At 42.9% G+C, this 17,314-nt stretch overlaps 1 protein-coding gene across 1 annotated transcript in view; it reads right to left on the bottom strand.

Annotated features, from left to right (window-relative positions):
- Window positions 1-267: 267 nt before the first annotated feature.
- The window catches only part of LOC145412510 (uncharacterized), a 57,368-nt gene continuing 40,321 nt past the window's right edge, over window positions 268-17,314 (bottom strand). Inside the window, exons 2-6 of the mRNA XM_080282396.1 lie at window positions 3,072-3,201; window positions 2,503-2,664; window positions 1,884-1,985; window positions 782-935; window positions 268-460 (exon numbers count right to left, since the gene is read on the bottom strand). Coding sequence (XP_080138522.1) covers window positions 305-460; window positions 782-935; window positions 1,884-1,985; window positions 2,503-2,664; window positions 3,072-3,201 — 704 coding nt within the window. The 3' untranslated portion in view covers window positions 268-304. The remainder of the gene's footprint in view (window positions 461-781; window positions 936-1,883; window positions 1,986-2,502; window positions 2,665-3,071; window positions 3,202-17,314) is intronic.

Below are 17,314 nucleotides of genomic sequence, written 5' to 3'. Positions count from 1 at the left end.
TAATCTGCCAGTAAATTTTTCATTCTGACCCTTCGTTTTCATCCTGTCTGTTTCAGTCATCGTGGTTTTTCACTCTTATAGCTCTGCCTCTTCATCCATCCTCCTGCCTGTTGCCTCCATTATCATCCTCTTGTCTCGTCCCTCTTTTCTTATCATGTCTGTTACATTATTCATGTGTTCTGTTCATACCCTGCCATTTTTTTTTCCATCCAAGTCCTGCGTTTTCATCCTTTTGCCTATCCTTATCATTCTTCATTCTTTTCTCCAGTTCGTTGCTTCTACCCTCCTCTTCCTCCTGGTGGGGTCACTGTAAGTCCCTGAGGAGTGTCTCCTGAGAGCAGAGATCAAGCGAGGACAAGGGCACGATTACTGATCCCGACGCCTTCTCCCCGGGGTGGTCAGGGTGGCGGTCGTACAGGGTGAGGCGCAACAGGTACTGGGTCACCTCTTCATCGTCCACCTGTGAGAGAGGTCATGCCAGATCAAGGGTACGTCAGGTAAGGTGAATAATGATAACGAAAATTATGGTACAGGTTAATGATTGAAATTATGGTACAGGTTAATGATTGTGGATGAATTTATAAAAAAAGAATTTAGTGGAGGAACTGGCATTGGTCGACAAAAGAAAAAAAAACATAAACGATGTATTATAATTTATAGTCTTAGTAAAGGATATTGGTGAAATTGATGTTATAAGAAATGTTAATTTTCCTCAGTATTATCATTCCATAGTCAACATATATTTTCCTGTGCTCTTAATCTCTTCCTTACATCCACCCACCTTGAATCTGAACGTCTGCTTGAACACAGGTGCCGAGCTTGCCCTGCGCTTGCCTGTGTTAGCCGTGGCCATGACGGTGTTGAGGGGGGTCAGCACCACCGCCTCCACCCACACGTCGCCAGGGTTGCTGCTCCACCCCCGCCCTCGCATGTACCTGAGGGAGGGTAGAGGAAATGAGGGTGAGCATGGTAATGTTAGGGCTAATGGTAGTAAGAGAGGTAACAGTAGTAAAAGGGTACTGGTAATCACAGCCTTGGCGAAATCAGTAGTAAATGTAACAGTAATGAAGAATACTACAGTAATGGTGTGGCTGTGGGATGGGTACCATGAAAACATGGTCATTTTTTAGGCAAAATATGAAAAACAAATTCAAAAGAAAATGGTTATAAAAGCAGTTATGGTGCAGGAACGGTATTATTTACATAAATGAAAGATTAGTGTTACCACGGGATAGGTTACTGACCCACAGTACTTAAGATTTTAGTTTGGCTATAACACCACAATTATATGCAGTTTAAGGAAATTTCCACCATCTATAAAGCACACGACCAGAAACGCTACGATAAAGATTGTAGTCGACAGATAGTAGGCAACAATTCATTGCAGTTTCAAAATGCAGGATGAATAACTTATACAGATTTGGATAGTGTGGCTCAGACATTAATGACCATAATGGATACCTGTAGTGCTAACAGCCTCCTCCCGCTGAGCCCTGTTATGACCCTTTATACTGTGGTGTCACCTGGTTCTTCTCCGTTTTGAATTCCTTACTGCTCTCCTGTCCTACCTTCATTCTTATCCTGCTCTGACCTGCCCCGTCATGCCCTGCATGCCATCATTCATATCCTGTTTTGCCTTTCTCTACCCTGCCCTGTCCTGTTCCTCCTGACTGCCCTCTTGCCCTGCCCTAATTCTCATTCTGCATTGCCCTGCCCTCCCCGCCCTGCCCTGCCCTGCCCTGCCCTGCCCTGCCCTGCCCCCATTTTAGTCCTACTTTGTCCTGCTCTGTCCAGACTTGCCCTCATTCGTATCGTGTTTTGTCTTGCCCTTTCTCTCTGGCCGTCCCTCACTCTTATCCTGCTTTGCCCTGCCCTTTTCTCACCTGGCGTGGTGGACCTTAACAACGAGGTCTGAAGTGAGGTAGTCGTAGTACACTGAGAACCAGAGGCGTCCTTGGCTATTACTGGAGAGGGGCGGCTCCATCCTGTGGGAAGCCGGGTAGTTAGAGGGATGGGAATGGGTTGCGGCAAAGGAGACAGTCGGTACAAATAATATACAGTTGCAAATATGACAGGGTGCAAATAAGATACAGGATGCAAATACAAGGCAGGGTGCAAACAAGATACAGGGTGCAAATAACCTACAGGGTGGAAATAACACACAAGATACGAATAAAATATGAGTTTCAAATACAATACAGAGTGATGAGGACAATGTTAACATGTATATGGAATCTTAATCAGCATTCGGTTACTTTTAAATATGCAGAACAGCAGTAGCATTATTATTACCTGAATCAAAAAAAAAAAAAAAAAAAAAATTAGGTTACAAAATTGTACACTGACAGACGTTTGCATTATTTTGGATGCTACACAGGCTAAGCTGAATCGTGAATAAGAATGAATAGTGAACTGTTGAGCATCCAAAAATATATTACACACACAAAAAGGAAAATGTAAGAATTGAGAGAGAAAGAGAGAGAGAGAGGTACTTTGACTCACTTCATGAACGTCGGTGAGGGGTGTTCCTCCTTGCTGTTACCCTGCACTGCCAGCGTGAGGGCGTGCAGCAGGGCGGGGGGCAGGAGGGAGAGTGGGTTAGTGGGAGGGTGGTGGTGACTGGAGGTGCTTGGGCTCGCCGTTGCTTCGTACGTGGGCTGGGGCCTGCAGAGGGGAAGAAGAAGGTTAACTTGAGGAAGAACAGACACACACACACACACACACACACACACACACACACACACACTTTGTGGCTCTCAGTCCAGCACGTCGGAAGTAGAGTTATTTTCACGATTTCCAACATCTGAACAGGTTACTCATGAAACAAGTAAGAGAACGTTAAGCTATCTATACTCAAAAAAAATCGCATGTAAAAGGGGACCTAAAGTAATTTTTCAAAACTCCAATTTGTAATAAGCTTGAGAAATCAGTCGGTAAAAAAAAAAAAAAAAAAAAGATAGACATCAAGTATTTATGAATACAATAAATGGCATTACTTGATCTGCAAATACTTAATAGGCTGACAATATCGCTGCTTATGCTAACCCCCAGACGCAGCCATATGGACTCACTTCATTACTTCGCCATCCTGCTGCACTTTCCTCTCGAGCCTTTGCCGCCGGATCTTCTGCACGAACACGATGAAGCAGATGAACACGAGGAACACCACACACAGCCCCACCAGGATGAGGGCCGTCGCTCCTGATGGGAAGAAAGGTAAGGTGAGATGATGTGAAGTTTGTTAGGGATAAGGGAAGTGGAGGGAAGATGGAGGAAGAGGGAGGGGGGAAAGAAATGGTGTGGAAAGGGAGGGGAAGGGGTGGATGTGAGAAATGAGGGAAGGGAAGGTGTGGGAAATGAGGAAGGGAGAGAAGGGGTGGAGGGAAGAAAAGAGGAGAGGGATGGATGGAGGTGTTACAAGAGGAGGAGGAGGAGGAGGGTTTGTTGCGTTTATTTACTGGATACGTTTGAGTAGGTTAGCTAGGGTGGTTTAGCTCCTTAATTCTCTGTGATGGCGTCTTTTAGATTATGTTCCAGCCACAGCCGAACGATTTTATCCATTGTAAGAGATTCCACTGACTGAAGTGAGTACGAGAGATTCCATTAACTTCTTTAATACGAGCGGTCTACATTAAACTATATCTAATCGTCAAGCGTCAGCACAGTTTATCCATCCAACCATCCATCTGACTGTCTGTCTGTCTGTCTGTCAGTCTGTCTGTCTATCTATAGCCTGGCACTGCTTCTTGAGAGGGTGAATACAGTGTTGAATATGAACGCCTAGACTTTGGCCGGACAGGAGGATAAATGTCAAGGCTACGAAAAGACTAAAGAGTAATATTCCTAGACTAAGATGATGAAAAAGACACAGATCGCGTGGCCGTAGGAGTGGGAGTGAAAGTGGCTTCTAGGGAAAACTTCAGCTCCACATGCGGGTCTGGAGTGTGTGTGTGTGTGTGTGTGTGTGTGTGTGTGTGTGTGAGAGAGAGAGAGAGAGAGAGAGAGAGGTGTCCTTGTGCTGTCTATGCAAATATATATATATTTTTTGAATGTATTGTCTTCATTACATCATCATCTTCATCATCATCATCACCACCCCATAACTGGATTGAACTGGATCAAGGGAGAAGTATGCAGAAAGCACAAAAGACAGGAAGAACAATAATCACAATGCCCACCGATGCTAACCATACTGTACATTCAAGCAGTTATTACCGAGGCCTTCAAAATTATAAGCTCGACTTCATATGTAAGGCGACCCACTTTGGCATGATTCATCGTATCAGGTAGCTCTCGTAAAGCCTATGAGACAGACCTATTTTGTGAACTACTGAACTTTAACTCTGAATAAAATCGTCTTGTGTCTCGCTCTTCCTCGGGTGTTAGCATGATTAAAACGCCCAGTTGCACCAGCCCGAGCGAAAGGGTTAAAGAGGGATGCAAACTTTAGCATAAGTATGGCTTTATTCTTCCTCACCATCTGTATTGTACACTGACACATGCACCTGTTACAGTATGCCAAGTCATGTTCCCCATGGTGTGTGTGTGTGTGTGTGTGTGTGTGTGTGTGTGTGTGTGTGTGTGTGTGTGTGTGTGTGTGTGTGTGTGTCAGTGTGGGTTTACGTGCGTGCAGCTGATTGATGGTATTGATTGCAGGAAGCCTACGTGAGTGTTAAATTTCTCACACAGAAACCAGCGGACTGAAAGATGGAGACAAGCAGAAGTAAGAGAAGGGCTTAGGAGAGGTACAAAGAAGAACACAGAAAGTAAATACGACACGGGCAGGCAGAAATAAACGAGAAACCTACGAATCATACAAAAGGAATGGAATGTAGGAAAAGCTAAATGAAAGGATAGCAAGAACAGTAAGGTTAAGGATTTGGGAGGGATAAAAACAGACAGTAACATGAAAAAAACAGAGAGGTAGGCAGAAAAGTCGCTAGGTAATAAAGCAGACAAAGAAAACAAAGGTAACAGTGACAGACAAAGGAATTAGTATCCAGTAAGAAGTAATTTTCAGGTAATCCCAGCAGCATAATGAGCAGCGCCAGAATGTAAACAGAATGACGGAGAGACGCAACTAGTCACACTAACCCACTTTCGAGAGGCTGAGTGAATAACGGAGAAATTTATTCCCCCCGTGTCCTTGTAGCCTGTTTTACACCACCATTTTCCTAGAACAACCCCGTGAAAAGCTTCCTGGGAGGCAACACAATACCGTACTAAGAAAAAGGTACCGTGTAAGAAGCTGTGGTTATGTTTGACCGTTTGTTGTTGGTGTGTTTCTGTAAAAGTAATGCAAGAATTCTGTTATGTGTAGAGAGTGAGAGTGTCGTGACTTGGCGTTGTGAGTGAGAGAACACACACACACACACACACACACACACACACACACACACACACACACACACACACATATGGATTCCGAGATGAAGAAAGTTCACATTAACTCTCCGAATCACTTCACTAATCCGAAAGTGAAAGCGTTCTGAGATGAGATTGCTTAAGTGTTCGGCTGAGCGTAAGACATCCCTCACTTGGAAATGTAAAGATATCTAAGAATTAACGGACTCATTACATACTGAAGCAGTTTCAGCAAAGTTTCACCACTGTTAATTTTACTTTATGTTGACGGCCGTACTTAAAAAGTGTGCTTAGCATGGACAGCATTACAGGCCAGTGGATACTAGCGTCACGCAAGCATTATCAAGAATGAAAGCACAAAGCTACCAGATTCCGTACAATTCTTTCTGTGCAAGCTTATAATCCTTTGCAGACAAGAGAATAATGGGACACAAAACCAAACAAACCAGTGCATGTCAAACTTCTTTCCAACGTCAGTAGCTGAAATAATAGTGTAATATTCATTGCCCTTATATTTTTGTTCACTCTGTTCAAGGATTAATTCTTCCTTCTATCAACTAACACAGCATTCTAGAGTTCCGTATATAGTATTATTATTATTATTTTTTAAATAGAAATTGGATAAAAACATTTGCGAATACAATATATTATTCCCATTAGTTGGGGAGCACAGGAGCTCTGCCACTAGACCAGGATTTTATACTCTACCTATAATTCTCGAAAACCGGGACGAAACTCACATAACGTGGAGACAAAAAATATATTGACTTGATAATTTAACTCAGGTCAGTTAGATTAAATCTCACATGAGCCAGAAGTGATACATAGTATACTAATGAACTTGAAAAATCGTTTCACTGTGTACTAAAGACCAAGGTAAACAATATATGTCTGATTTACTACCATCAAAAACATTTAAAACTTCATTTCTCCTGAAAATTATTCAGTCTTTATATAAATTTACAAAATCATGCAAGACTTTAATGGCAAAAATTATACCCTGGCCAAGTACACCCTGGCTGGACTTGTCAATCTTGTATTTATTCGTGTAGATGAAGAATTGTGGCATCAGATAATATTGGCCAATTTTACAGCAGTATAAAGGCACAAAAAACGTATTCCCAAATTAAGATGTTCACAGAGTATAAACTAACATCCAAGTGAGAGAGTGAGTTGGCTTTAATGGCGGCAGAATGATACTGAATGAGATGGAGGGACAGACTTGAGCAATGAGATCAGGACTGAAGGAGGAAAGAAAATCAAGAGGCGAGCAATACACTTGTCCCAGGTACTTGTCGATAATTTTTTTTCCTGACATTTTTGTTATAGGACACAAGTGATTACAAAACTAAATAAAGACATAGCAAACTCGAATATACAAAATGCTAAAGGAATAATCCGAGAGTGAGCCAGAATTAAAGAAAGTGAGCGAGAGGTAGGGAAGGCATGAATCGAGTGAGGAAAGCTGGAGCCCGGCCCGGAGTTACACAAGGGAAGGTGACCCGAGAGGTATGAAGGGGCGGGCACACGACAGCTTTACACTTTAACCCTTCCTCTTCTAACCTCTCTCTCTCTCTCTCTCTCTCTCTCTCTCTCTCTCTCTCTCTACCCCAGGTTGTCCGGAAATTTTCAGGTATGCCTAGACAGTAAGTCAATTAGGTTATGCTATTTATTTTACGTCTGTTTTCTCACTGTCCATATAGATAATAAATGTAATGGAAGTTATGCTCAGTTAGGTTCATAGAGCCCCCTTTAGATAGCGTTTTTCAGATCACAGTTCATCGTCATTAGCATGTTTCTCACTTTCACAAGAAGTCAAGGAGACCTGAAGTTTGTATCGATCTGTTATAAGTCATTAATGGAAAAAAAAAAAAAAAAAAAACTGAAGCCTTAATTTCCAGTACTCGCACCTGAACCAAAAGTGTAGAGGTCAGTAAGATTGCCATACTCCCTCACTGGTACAAGAAATGGGGTTGTCCAGCCTCCCAGGCCAGTTCCTACTAACCTTTTCCACACACCCCAATTCACGTGACACTGATTATCAAAACGAGGGTAGTTAATCCCGTCAGTACGTTGCTCCTTGATTATCCTATTCCTTCTGCCACCAAGCGATGTTATGAAGATTAAGGGAAGAGGGGGATTGGATGTAGCGTCCATTAACCCCTTTACTACGAGGATTCCATTTGTGTTTTGTGCTTTATTCTCGTTGTGACCAGACAGTTTTTTCTGCTTGGTGGAGGGGGGGGGAGTTCTGAGATTTAAGAGGCTGTTTATTTATTTATTTTATTTATTTATTTACTTATTTCTTTTTCTGTGACATACTGATAACGGGACGAAAGTAGGAAAGGAGAGATTCACCGCCACCTCCAGGAAGCTGATGGGGGAAGGGGGGAAGGGTAGGGATGGGAAGATGGAAGGAGGTGGAGGGGGTGGCATTTCCTGTCTTTTGTTAGAGGGTATAAGAAGGAAGAGAAGGAATGAAGGAAGGGCTGAAGAAGGAGAGAAGGAAGGGCTGAAGACGGAGAGAAGGAAGGTAGGAAGCTGGAGAGAAAGAGGGAGAGATGTAGAGACGAATAAACGGATGATAATGACAGAAATGAATGGTGATGAGAAAAAAGGCACTGCAAAAGGGAGGGTTATGTGGAGACCTTAATTTTGTAATGATAATTGGAGAGAGAGAGAGAGAGAGAGAGAGAGAGAGAGAGAGAGAGAGAGAGAGAGAGAGAGAGAGAGAGAGAGAGAGAGAGAGAGAGAAGAGAGAGAGAGAGAGAGAGAGAGAGAGAGAGAGAGAGAGAGAGAGAGAGAGAGAGAGAGAGAGAGAGAGAGAGAGAGAGAGAGAGAGAGAGAGATCAAAACTTTCCATCGATTTTGAAATATACCTCTACCTTTTACCAATCAATTTTCTTAACTACCCTAAATGTGTTGGTTGTTGTTTTGTGTACTTTTTCCCTCTCTTGTATACTTGCCTGTGTAAGTGCTTTCACATTTTCTTGGTTTCTTGCCTATCTGCTTTATCTCAGTTTTCCTTTTTTCCTTTTTCCCCTCCCCATCCTTTGTTGGGGCAAGTGTCCGGTTGCTCAGGATTTTGCTCAGATAGGTTCGGCATAGATTCCCCTTAAGGGCAGGTAAACAAGCAGGTAAGCAGATCAGATTGAGGTAAGAGGGTTCAATATTCTTTAAGCACGACTTGATCACTGATGGGCTTCGTCGAACTTTCCTCTTCTCTCCACCCAGCAAAGAGAGAGAAAGAGAGAGAGAGAGAGAGAGAGCACTATCGTCTCCCTGTACAGTACTGCCCATCCTTTCATAGTCATTCTCTAGGGTAATAAAGCAATGATATTTTGGCGTGAATATCTGTGTCTGTAAGAGAGTTGTGGTCTGGCTGGTCAAACTGGTCCTGGGCCGAGACTGACCGAAAAATTGAAGTCCAGTTATCCATTAATAGTTAGTAATGTGTCCCTGGTAGATATGTTGGCCTTGGCATTTACGGTGCCTGTTTATTATCCCATGCTTAATTTTACTCTGTTTTTTATGTACAGGATCAGGGAGAGAGAGAGAGAGAGAGAGAGAGAGAGAGAGAGAGAGAGAGAGAGAGAGAGAACAATACCTCACCCCATATCCCCTCGTACCAGGTCAAGGAGGAAACCAGACTTAGGAGAGGCCGTCTGAAGGTGAAGGCAACTGAGAGAGAGATAAAAAATGTGCATTTGCATTTTCCCTTACTTGCTTGCTTCACTGTGTTTGTTTATTTACTTGCTCTAAGAGTTTTTTTTTTTTTTTGTGAAGGTTTACTTGCTCTGTTGCATATTTGTTTCCTTGCATTAATACGCAACAGAAGCAGCAGCCGAACAACAATAACAAGGAAAACAATTATTATACAAAAATATGCACAACAATAACAGCAACAGCAGAAACAACAGCAATACCAGCGCCAAGAAAATCATCTGCAAGGCAGCAAGTGCAACAAATAATTAGCCATGCAGTTATGAACATACTACTGATTCGGACTTCAGGTTCTGGGCTGTATACATTTTTTTTGTGTGTGGTTGCTTAGTCATGGAAAATGCTAGAGGAGGAGGAGGAGAAAAGGGGTAGGCTGAGGAGGAGGAGATAAAGAAAAGGAGGAGGAGGAGGAGAAAAAAAGAAGAAACGAAGGAGAAAAAAGAAGAAAAGGAGGAGGAGGAGGAGTAGGAGAAAAAAAGAAGAAAAGGAGGAGGAGGAGGAGTAGGAGAAAAAAAGAAGAAAAGGAGGAGGAGGAGCAGGAGAGCGTATATTAATATTCATCACAATATATTGCTGTAATTATATACAGTATTGATGGCATGTGTCACAATAGCCTTCACATTTACGAGTGCCGTGGTAGTCAAAAAAAATAATATCATCTCTGAGTACTAGTTACATGAATAATATTACTACTGCCACCAGTACTGCTACCTCTGTTATTGCTACTACTATCACTACTACTACCACTGCTACTAACCACTACTAGCTAATGCAGCTACTACTACTGTAATAAAAACAACAGTAATAATAATAATAATAATAATAAATAATAATAATAATAATAATAATAATAATAATAAAAATATTAATAATAAGAATAGTAATAATAATAATAATAATTAATAAATATTCAAATATGTCCATATATATTTAATACTGTATCTCAGAGAGAGAGAGAGAGAGAGAGAGAGAGAGAGAGAGAGAGAGAGAGAGCAAATTCAGTAGCGTCCCCTTCAAGCACTAATGGCATTTAGACCAAGGGTAAGTGAGGGGAGAGGGGGACAGTCAAGGTCTCAGTTGGCAATGACCTCATGGGCACATCTACAGGAAAATTTTGGTTCTGGGTGTATTGTTGTGGGGATGCTGGGAAGTAGGAAAACTGATTGTTTAGTTGTCTGTTAATAGGTCTGTCAGTCTATCTTTTTTCTATCAGTTATATATGTATCTTTCTGTCTGCCTATCTGTCTGTTTGTTAATCTATCTGACTCTTCTATCCATCTATCTAGCTGTCTTTATCCGTATTATCTGTTTATATCTGTCTGCTTATCTGTCTGTTCATCAGTTTCTGAAACCTTAACCTGTGAGGAGTGGTCTTGACATAAGGACAAGATTTCTCCCTAAATAGCTCATAACCCACTTGCTATGACACACCACTCTCCTTCATGCAGTCCCTTACCATCCCACTTTTTCCTTCCACCCATCCCACCCTCACATACGCTGTTTTAACAAGTCTCAATGGTCTTTCTCGCTCTTTTTCCTTCCACCCACCCTATAGTCTCACACACGCAGTTTTAGCCATTTTCACTCTCCATTCACTCGTCTCTCAGTCTACCTATCTATCTTCAAACCATACACATTCACGACTCATTTCATTTCTTCATCTGTCCTTCAGTTTTAATCCACAGGTACTCCTGAGGTAACTTCCATAGACGGCCCTCACTCTCACTCTATGTCCTTCCAGCAAAGTCAGTAATGGTTGCAGGGAAAAGGGACGTCTAGATAATGGGACATCGAAATAGGGTAATTGAAAAACTAGGGAGAAATAGGTGGAGGTGAAAGTATATACAGAGGAAAGCTGAAACGAGAGATGGTGATTTTTTTTTTTTTTTTTTTTTTTATCTCAGAGCTGTGGGGGGCTGGAGGTCGAGAAGGTGGTTTGGCGAGAAGAACTGAGTGTGATGATGCGTGTGTGTGTGTGTGTGTGTGTGTGTGTGTGTGTGTGTGTGTGTGTGTGTGTGTGTGTGTGTGTGTGTGTGTGTGTGTGTGTGTGTGTGTGCCTGTCTATTCGTCTACCTGTCTGACTCACCTCCAGCGTGTGTGTGTGTGTGTGTGTGTGTGTGTGTGTGTGTGTGTGTGTGTGTGTGTGTGTGTGTGTTTTCCTGTATATCTGCCTACCTGTCTGTCTCACCTTCAATCGTCTTTCAATTTCTTTCATTCTCAGGAGTCAGTTTTGATGAAGGAAATAGACTGTAACATCAACCGTCTTTCCTTCTACTTTTGCTACATAATTTTTACTCAGTTTTTTTGCTACATATTTTTTACTCATTTTTTTAGCTCTTAAAGAACCGGTATGAAAGTGTTGCCAAGAGATAATATTTTTCTGATTTCTGATAGAAGATGTTTGCTGGACAACTTCACGATCTGCTGTGACTGAGCATAAGTCTCTCTCTCTCTCTCTCTCTCTCTCTCTCTCTCTCATTGCATTATCAAATTCCATAATTACTGCATCCATAATACATAATTCCGTTGCGAAAGAATAATGATGAGAATGATCACCAACTCATTTCTCCTACCACAGCCACCACCACAGAACCCAACACCAGTAACCACACCAAACACAATGAAGTCCTCAGTGGAAAGGTCACATATAAACCACCTCGTTATCTGGCTGCAGTTAGTTATTCACACGCCGCACAACGCTTCCTCTGTTTATCCGCACGAGTTGGTCCGTCGGTATTGTCTCGTCCACTCCCCCGCCCCCCAAATCCCCCCCCCTCCCATCTCCCCCAGGACGAGACGAGGCTGCTGATCAGGGAGAGAGTGAGTCCGCTGGGGGAGAAGTATTTGATTGTTTTGTGGTACTTCCGTGTTCTGTTGTGTCTTTGTGCGGGGTGCTGGATGAGCATGTGTGTGTGTGTGTGTGTGTGTGTGTGTGTGTGTGTGTGTGTGTGTGTGTGTGTGTGTGTGTGTGATTTTGGTTCAGTACTGACTTGTATGTATAATGAAGGGCTTATGGATCGTAAAAGTAGTCTTTCTTGTTGATGCTGTTGTTTTCTACTTCTTCTTCCTCGTACTGATTTGAACCAGGTGTTTTGTATACTGAATTCATCGTTCTCCTGCAATCCATCCTCCTCCTTTAGAGAAATGAGAAGGAAGCCTTGAACTCCCATATAACTTTCAACTCACAAATCCACGTACATCTCCCCATTCAGCTGTCCACTTGCCCATTCATTCACCACACCCACTAAGACTCCTGTCCATCTGTTTACCCATGCAGGACCTTTCAACACAATCCACACACCCATTAGACCTTTCACCTCCAGGATGCCTTTCTCATTTTACTCTTGCCATTGCCAGAGGATATTCAACAGTGGAAGAGAGGCCCCTCGTTATGAAGTTATGAGTAGTTTCCCTTAACTCCCTCACTTTGGCAGGCCTCTCAGGCTAGATGAAATCGTTGGTCGGGAGCAGTAATGAAGAGGTTGACCCTTTGTTGTGCCTTTCTCACCCCACCCACCCACCCATCCTAAAGCCTTCCATGCTACCCACCATCATCATCGTCTGCCTCAACCCATCACTCACGTAGAGGGACCCATCAGCCCTGACACGCACTAAGACCTTTCCATTTTTAACCCCGTAAATACTATGACATCTGTATTTTGTATCGTTTATATTTAGCTTAGGAAACCCCCTTGATAAAGAGGGATTTAATAACAGCTGCACCTAGTAACTCAAGTTCGAAAAGTATATCCTTAGCAAAATAAAATCACATGGAGAGAGCAAGAATGGAAAAGGGAAAACGTCCTCGGGCTGAATAGATTAATCCCACATAGACCTGTTTTCACCCCACCACCACCTGCTACAACGTTTTATCCTTCCCCATCCTGCTTCCCAAACCAACACTAACGTAGGATAACCCCAAAACCTACGAATAACACCTTCTAATAAACCTCTTCACCTCATTCACTCATTTATTAACCCACTAGGCCCTTCCCCCCCCCTCTCTCTCTCTGTATATATATATATATATATATGTATGTATGTATTAATATCCATCAACTCAACCAAAAACCCTTATCATCTCCTCAACCCACCCCTTACATTGATCCCCCGAAACCGAATATGAATCCCTCCACCAAAACCACCCACGTAAATCCTCTTCTTTCATCTTCAGCTCTCTCTCCATCCTCACGTAAGCGACCTTAATCCTTCAGGTTCGGTGATGTCTCATATATTCCAGTATATTTATTTCCAGAAGATCATGGTTAGCTTTAGGGGAGGTGAATTTGAACAGGAGGGCTTACGATACAGTTTTCTATACAGTACTTTCTTCACGACGGGAGGTGTCCCTTTAAGTTGAGCTAAGTCGTCTAGTTGTAGCAAATATAAGAAAGGCGACATCGTACCATCCCTTCCTTGCCACCATCGTCTCAGTCCCGCTAAAAGGTTTAAGCAACGTGAATGGAACGTTTACATTGCAAGAACGTTTTTGTGAGCCTCGTAAAAATTGCTGTATGTAGGAGGTCGACTCATGCAGGTGTCGAGTTCCTTGGACCTAAACCCGGCTTCGTGTTTATATCCCCTTCAGTCATGCTCTCCCCAGACAGTGTTATGCCCCGGTGGCGATTTATTATTTATTTTTTTCAAATCGTGGGTTAGTGTCTTATTAATTTCTACAGTACGAGACGTGTTACAATAGTTTAACAGAATCTTCCGACATAAGGAAGAAGTGTGGACGTTAAACTTGGGTACCGACGTGTATGCTTACTTGTTAGGATATGGAAGTTAACTATGGTGTGTGTGTGTGTGTGTGTGTGTGTGTGTGTGTGTGTGTGTGTGTGTGTGTGTGTAGTCATACTCGTATCTGGGTCAGCTTGTTTGAATATGTGGTTAGGATAATCTGACTGTATTTGAAAGTCTGTATCTGTACTTGTATTTTTTTTTTTTTAGGCTGGTGGTTAGAGCAATGGCCTGAGCTCATGTAATGGTACTCGTGCGTGATTCTCCATGGAAGAATGATTACGTCTATTCCAGTGTGCCTGTGAGTGGTCAGGCCAGTGTGATTGTGTGTTTTTGTGTGTGTAGTTATCTGTGTCCTTGTGTGTGTGTTCATGCATTGTTATTTGACAAAGTTAGTGATCCTCTGTTTGGTGTGTGTGTGTGTGTGTGTGTGTGTGTGTACGAGGCAAAGTAACGGTACTGTAGCTGTTGTCACTCTCCACCACACAGCCCCCTCCCCCTTTCTCTATTTTCTTCCCACTCCCTCTCCTCTCCACCTCCATCCCTCCCCCTTCCCCACCACCGGCCTTCACAGCCGACCGCCTCCCCCTCCCCACGTATTCCGTCCCTTTCCTCTCACTCCTTTTCATCTCCTGGTTCTCTTTCTGTTCCTTCACCCATCTATATACCTACCTACCTATCTACCTGTATGTCTGTCTAACTCTCCTGTATGTCTCCTTTCTTCAGCCATTTTTCTCTTTTTCCTCACCTGTCCCGTTCTCGTCTCCTGTCCTCTCTTTCCCACTTCTTTCCCTCGCTCTCTTCCTCCATCACATCCCCCACCGCCACCACCCTTCCCTCTCTCCATCACACCCCCCACCACCACCACCCTTCCCTCCCTCCAACCCCCCTTGTCACTGTGATGTAACTAAGCCACTGTCACGCTTCAGTCCGCCTCATCTGGCCCCGCTCTAACCACACGTCAAATGTCTCACCAAAGAACCTCCACGTAGCCCACATCGCGTTACCAGCCGCACAAGCACGAGCAAGAGATCCCGAGGCCTCCATGTTCCTGTTCATTCATCCCATCTATAATATGCAACCATCACTTTACAATCGCGGTCCCTATTTCAGCTTCAGGTGCGAACAGACTGGGTTAAATCAATGAACACTTCACCTACAGTGTCATCAGAATCACCGTCCATGGACTCATTTCCATCAGAATAAAAATCATATTGTGACGAAAGAGGCAACAACGGACCTGGCAGCGATGTTTCAAGTTTTGTTGAAAAAATAATTATAGACATGATGCTCATCACTAGACAAAATGATAAACGCAATGATTTATGGCAGCATCTACGGGTTATCAATAATCTCTCGGAGAAAATTAATTACACCTGTACTTGTCAGGTATTGGTTTGCAAAAAGAAAAAATGAAAGTTAACGAGAGTGCGTGAGATAGGATGTAGTGTGTAGAGTCCTGTGTGTAATGAAAGTTTAGGTATGTAGTAAAGGCGTAACAGTGTAAGTGTAGTATGTGGAGCAGAGTAGCAGGGTGTGATGTGATGTGGTGAGAAGTGACAGTGGTGGTGTGGTGTGGTGTGGTGGGTGACTGGGTGCGGTGTGGTGGGAATGAGAGTAACAAGGGTGTGGTGTGGTGTCATGTGGTGTGAATGGTAGGGGATGAGAATGAGAAGGGTGTGTTATGGCCTGGTATGGTGGGCGTGAGAGTGACAGTTATTGTGGTTATAGTGTGGCGTGGTGTGAGTGGTAGGGTGTGGTGTGGTGTGTTGTGGGTGGTGGAGGGTGAGTGACAATGGTGGGGTGGTGGGGCGTTACCTCAACTCAAGGTCCTCTCTCTCCACCATCTGTGTTACTACTGCACCCACTATTGTTTACCTCACCCATACACACGTACACGCGCCCATGCACACTCGCACACACATGCTCACTCACACTAATTTTGGTATGTGTGTGTAATGCATGATCTGTAGTCTCCCTTCTGGAGTGCATTATCGTTATTTTTTCTCCCCAACTTCTTTTCTTTGGGCAAAAATTTAGTGTTGCAAAATGATTCGCACCACAGGTTTTAAAGACGTCACTGATAGATTTCCAGCATCTCATTGAAGCTTAGTCACTTCTTTCACTTTCTAACCCTCGTTAAACTGCTGCATCACAAAATGCTGGCAAGTCTTAGAAGCACGCTGTAAGTACACAAATTGCTACTGCTGCTGCTGCTGCTGCTGTTAGTACTGCAGCCACCTTACTACTACTACTGCTACTACTACTATACTGCTATTACTACTACTACTACAACTACTACCAAGTATTTTTAACATTTTGCATGTCGGGGCCTTGCTTCGACTCATCAGACTTTAGTGGGAATAAATTCAGAAGTGCATACTCAGCTTGCGGGAGGAGTATTTTAATTTTTTCAGTCATTATTATTGGATTTCTGGCGATTTAGTGGGTTTAGACGCTCAGATCAAATGTGGCTCATCAGGAGTCAATTCCAAGGAAAGGTTGATGTTTACTGCTCACATGTTGCATATCAGGTGGGTGGCTGATTATCTTCACCTGTAATGTCTGGACTAATCTGCCTACCTCCTGGCCCCTATGCTCCTGATGAGGCGATGCAAGTGTGGATGATGATGATGATGATGATGATGGTGATGGTTGTTGTTGTTGTTGTTGTTGGTGGTGGTGGTGGTGGAGTTGGTATTATTATTATTATTATTATTATTATTATTATTATTGTTATTCCTTCCACTCCCTTAAACACACAAATGAAGGGGGAGCAAGTAAGCCAAGGTTGCCTATGGGTTGGCAGAAAAAACAGAGACCAGTTGATTTCTACAGCACCTGCTTTCCCTATTACCTAGTCATTTAAAGCTACATGCAGGTGAGAAAGTAAGAAAGTGAGTTAGTGAGCGAGAAAGATTATGTAAGAGAAAAGTGAGAGGGTAAGAAATATATATAAAAAAAAGAAAGTTGTTGCTAGAATAATAACACTAATAATCAACTAAGATTCATCCAAGGAACCAAAATTCAGCCGAGCAACCAACACTAAATCAGTTCAGAAAAAAAAAAAATACAAAAATAAAGTTTCAGCCACCATCGTGAGAAGAGACAATTATCATCCAACATTCCACCTCCTAGTGCTTACTCATTCAACATTCTCCAAGTTTATCCATATCCAAAGACGCAATATATCAAACTTAAAGACATATTCAGACGTCAGCCAATATTCAACCAAAAATTAGCACTGGAAAAACAACCAGCATTCAGGAAAGCAACTAACATTCAAGCATGATACCATTGAATTAACATCCAGCCAAGCAAAAATAACAAAGTAACCTGCATTTCACCACGGAGCCAAAAGTCAGCCAAGCAACCAACATTCTACCAAGCAACCAACATTTTCGGCTCAGCAGCCAACATTGAGCCGGCAGGGAGTGGGTCAGAAGGTGGGAGGAATGTTGGTAATGGAGGGGGTTGGTGCTGGGAG

This window comes from Coenobita brevimanus, chromosome 93 (assembly GCF_032717465.1).
Source record: "Coenobita brevimanus isolate Jiangsu-jjx chromosome 93, ASM3271746v2, whole genome shotgun sequence".
Taxonomy (NCBI): Eukaryota; Metazoa; Arthropoda; class Malacostraca; order Decapoda; family Coenobitidae; genus Coenobita; species Coenobita brevimanus.
This window is presented reverse-complemented; position numbering and strand designations above follow the sequence as displayed.